Genomic DNA, 2,500 nt, shown 5'->3' on the forward strand with positions numbered 1-2,500 from the left:
CCACATTGGTGGGAGGCGAGTGCTCTCACCACTGCACCATCCCTGCCCATGGCAGGGAGAATTCTTTCACAGCAACTTGTTGCCTAGTGTGTCCTGACTTTTATACCCCAAGTACTATGGCATGAAAATCAAGGCAGTTACGGGTCACAGGTCAATGTTTCACCAATACAGAAACAACCCAAACTGTTTACCAATGCTAACATTAGGCCAAAAAACTTTTGTTTAGGTTAGCTTTAATGAATGTTTAGGATTCTTTCTGTATGACCTGTGATTTGTGACCCATGTTTTGTGTATCTGGCGTGGCAATCATCATCACTTGTCAACCTAGTGTAATAACTTTGCTCCGACAAATCATAGAAAGCTAGACCAGTACCCAAAATTTTTCAAAAATGGCCCGCATAGTCAGTTTCCACATATGATCAAAAAGCCGATAACCGAGATTGAGTGAGCCAATCAGAACACTAGAAATTTAATATCAGAGATTGATTATTTGATAGATCCTTGAGCAATCATTTTACAAGCCTGAGTTAAATGAACTATGAATGGCATGACTGAGGCTGCTGTTGGACTGACTTTTGATTGACCTCTTTGCTATGTCAACAACAACAATAACATGACAACAGTGCAGTGTAAGAATTTCACAATGGATAATTATGCACCTATCAATGTTAAGCCGCTAGGGGGGGGGGGGGGGGCGTAGGAGGGCGATTTGAACTTACAAGTCTGCCCGTGGTAGGGACTTTTGATCATTTGCTGAGTTCCGGGGGTCGGGACTTTTGACTTTGACTGTTAGAAGAGTGGGGTCCACTGACGCCATCTTGGCTGATCGCCATCTTGAATGACCGAGAAAGACTGAAAAATAGTATTACCCAGAAGTCACTAGAAGCAAACCGATTCTCTGCGATTCCCTCAACGCCATGAGTGAAAGTAAGGTGAGTGAATCTGCTCTATATTTTGTAAGACAAAGGTCATCAAATCTTTTTAACAAGGTTGAGATGTAATCCAATAAAAAAGCTTTTGTTTCTGTTGTGTTCTGGTGCATATTTTTTGCATATGTTTGAATATTCATGAGTTTTCTTCGTGCACCTTGTGTATGCTTGCTTGAATTCATAAGCATTCAAAATTGATATTGACGACGAAATCTTGGCAGGAGTTCGTGGATGTTGACGCTCTGGAACACGTGGCAGATCGTTCTAAGCTCCGGGTTCCCCTGGGGTGGGGAATTTGCACTTTTTTGACCCAGGATGACTTCCCTGGGGCCGGGCATTTGAACAGAAAAACTGATCTGAGTTCAAATCCCCCGCCTATGCCCGGCCTCTTCCCCCAGCAGCTTAACATTGATAGATGCATTATGTTGCTAGCCTTAGGTCTCTGATGAGTCCCTTGGCAGGGATGAAACATACGTATGTAAGGCTAGCCACACAATTATTCATTGTGAACAGTGCAGTTCATTTTAATTGAAGGCTCTCTCGTTTTACATTGAATACCATAGATAGCAAACAGAGACACCGACAGCCTCACTTCCGTTCCCATAATTAAGCCAGGTCACTGGAATAACTCAGACAAATCTCTTACCAGATATAGGGAAGATATCGTTGACGTCACCTATTGTCACTAACGTGCCAACAAAAGCCTCACTGGCGGTCGAAACGAAGGGTACATTTGAATAACGAAAGCAATGTTTGTAAACAGATATCTTCCCTATTAACAGAGAATTTTGGGTCCACAATTCCTTAAGCCTACCTTCTTCACGCAATCACTCCCTAAAATACATTCCTTAAGCTCCTTTCTAAGGCCACTACAAGGCTCAATAGGTCCTTGATTTTCGATATTCTCTTCATCAACTTGCGACATCTTGCTAAAACATGTGAAACAAACCCGCCATCTTGGTTTTCGGTGGTAGACTTCTGGACAAACAGAATGCGGGCATATAAACTGAAAAGCACAAATTTCCGGGAAACGCTGGGACCAGAGGTTTGACAGCCACTTGCAAAGTTTTTCTTTTATTTGCAACGGCAGAAGTATGGCTTCTAGCGCTTGCTGAGTGTAACCAGGAGCCTTTTATTTCCTGTTTACGGAATTTCACATTGCTTTGGTCAAGTCCTTCGTGAACATGGCTGAAGGAAGTCGCGATGCTCGAGGGTTGAGTTGTGCTGTTTGCTACAACAATTTCAAATCTGACGAAATTCAGTTTGTTCCGAGAAATCTCATCTGTGGCCACACATATTGTACAGGTAAATGATTAAAAAGTTTCTACGGAACTTTTTTCGTTTATTTTGTGAACTGAATGAGGGCTGGGAATATTTGTAACAGTTGCATTAATAATTTTATTAATGTGCGTTTGATTCATTTTGTATGCAAGCAGTGTCTGTTCTCATTGGAAGGGTGTTCGCGGTGTCATAACTGTGAATTGTTGTGATGCATTCAAATCATAAACGAACTCAATTAGACTTTGGTGGTATCTCTTGTAAATAAGGATTAAAATTACGAAAACAAAGAT

At 41.7% G+C, this 2,500-nt stretch overlaps 2 protein-coding genes across 2 annotated transcripts in view; one reads left to right on the forward strand and one right to left on the reverse strand.

The window, feature by feature from the left end:
• Positions 1-1,903, reverse strand: part of LOC137999606 (cytochrome c oxidase assembly factor 5-like) — a 4,714-nt gene extending 2,811 nt beyond the window's left edge. Inside the window, exon 1 of the mRNA XM_068845427.1 lies at positions 1,744-1,903. Within this exon, the coding sequence (XP_068701528.1) occupies positions 1,744-1,854 (111 nt within the window). The 5' untranslated portion in view covers positions 1,855-1,903. The remainder of the gene's footprint in view (positions 1-1,743) is intronic.
• A 29-nt stretch (positions 1,904-1,932) lies between these two features.
• Positions 1,933-2,500, forward strand: part of LOC137999604 (uncharacterized) — a 40,631-nt gene continuing 40,063 nt past the window's right edge. The window contains exon 1 of the mRNA XM_068845424.1: positions 1,933-2,234. Within this exon, the coding sequence (XP_068701525.1) occupies positions 2,114-2,234 (121 nt within the window). The 5' untranslated portion in view covers positions 1,933-2,113. The remainder of the gene's footprint in view (positions 2,235-2,500) is intronic.

This window comes from Montipora foliosa, chromosome 4 (assembly GCF_036669935.1).
Source record: "Montipora foliosa isolate CH-2021 chromosome 4, ASM3666993v2, whole genome shotgun sequence".
NCBI classification, from domain to species: domain Eukaryota; kingdom Metazoa; phylum Cnidaria; class Anthozoa; order Scleractinia; family Acroporidae; genus Montipora; species Montipora foliosa.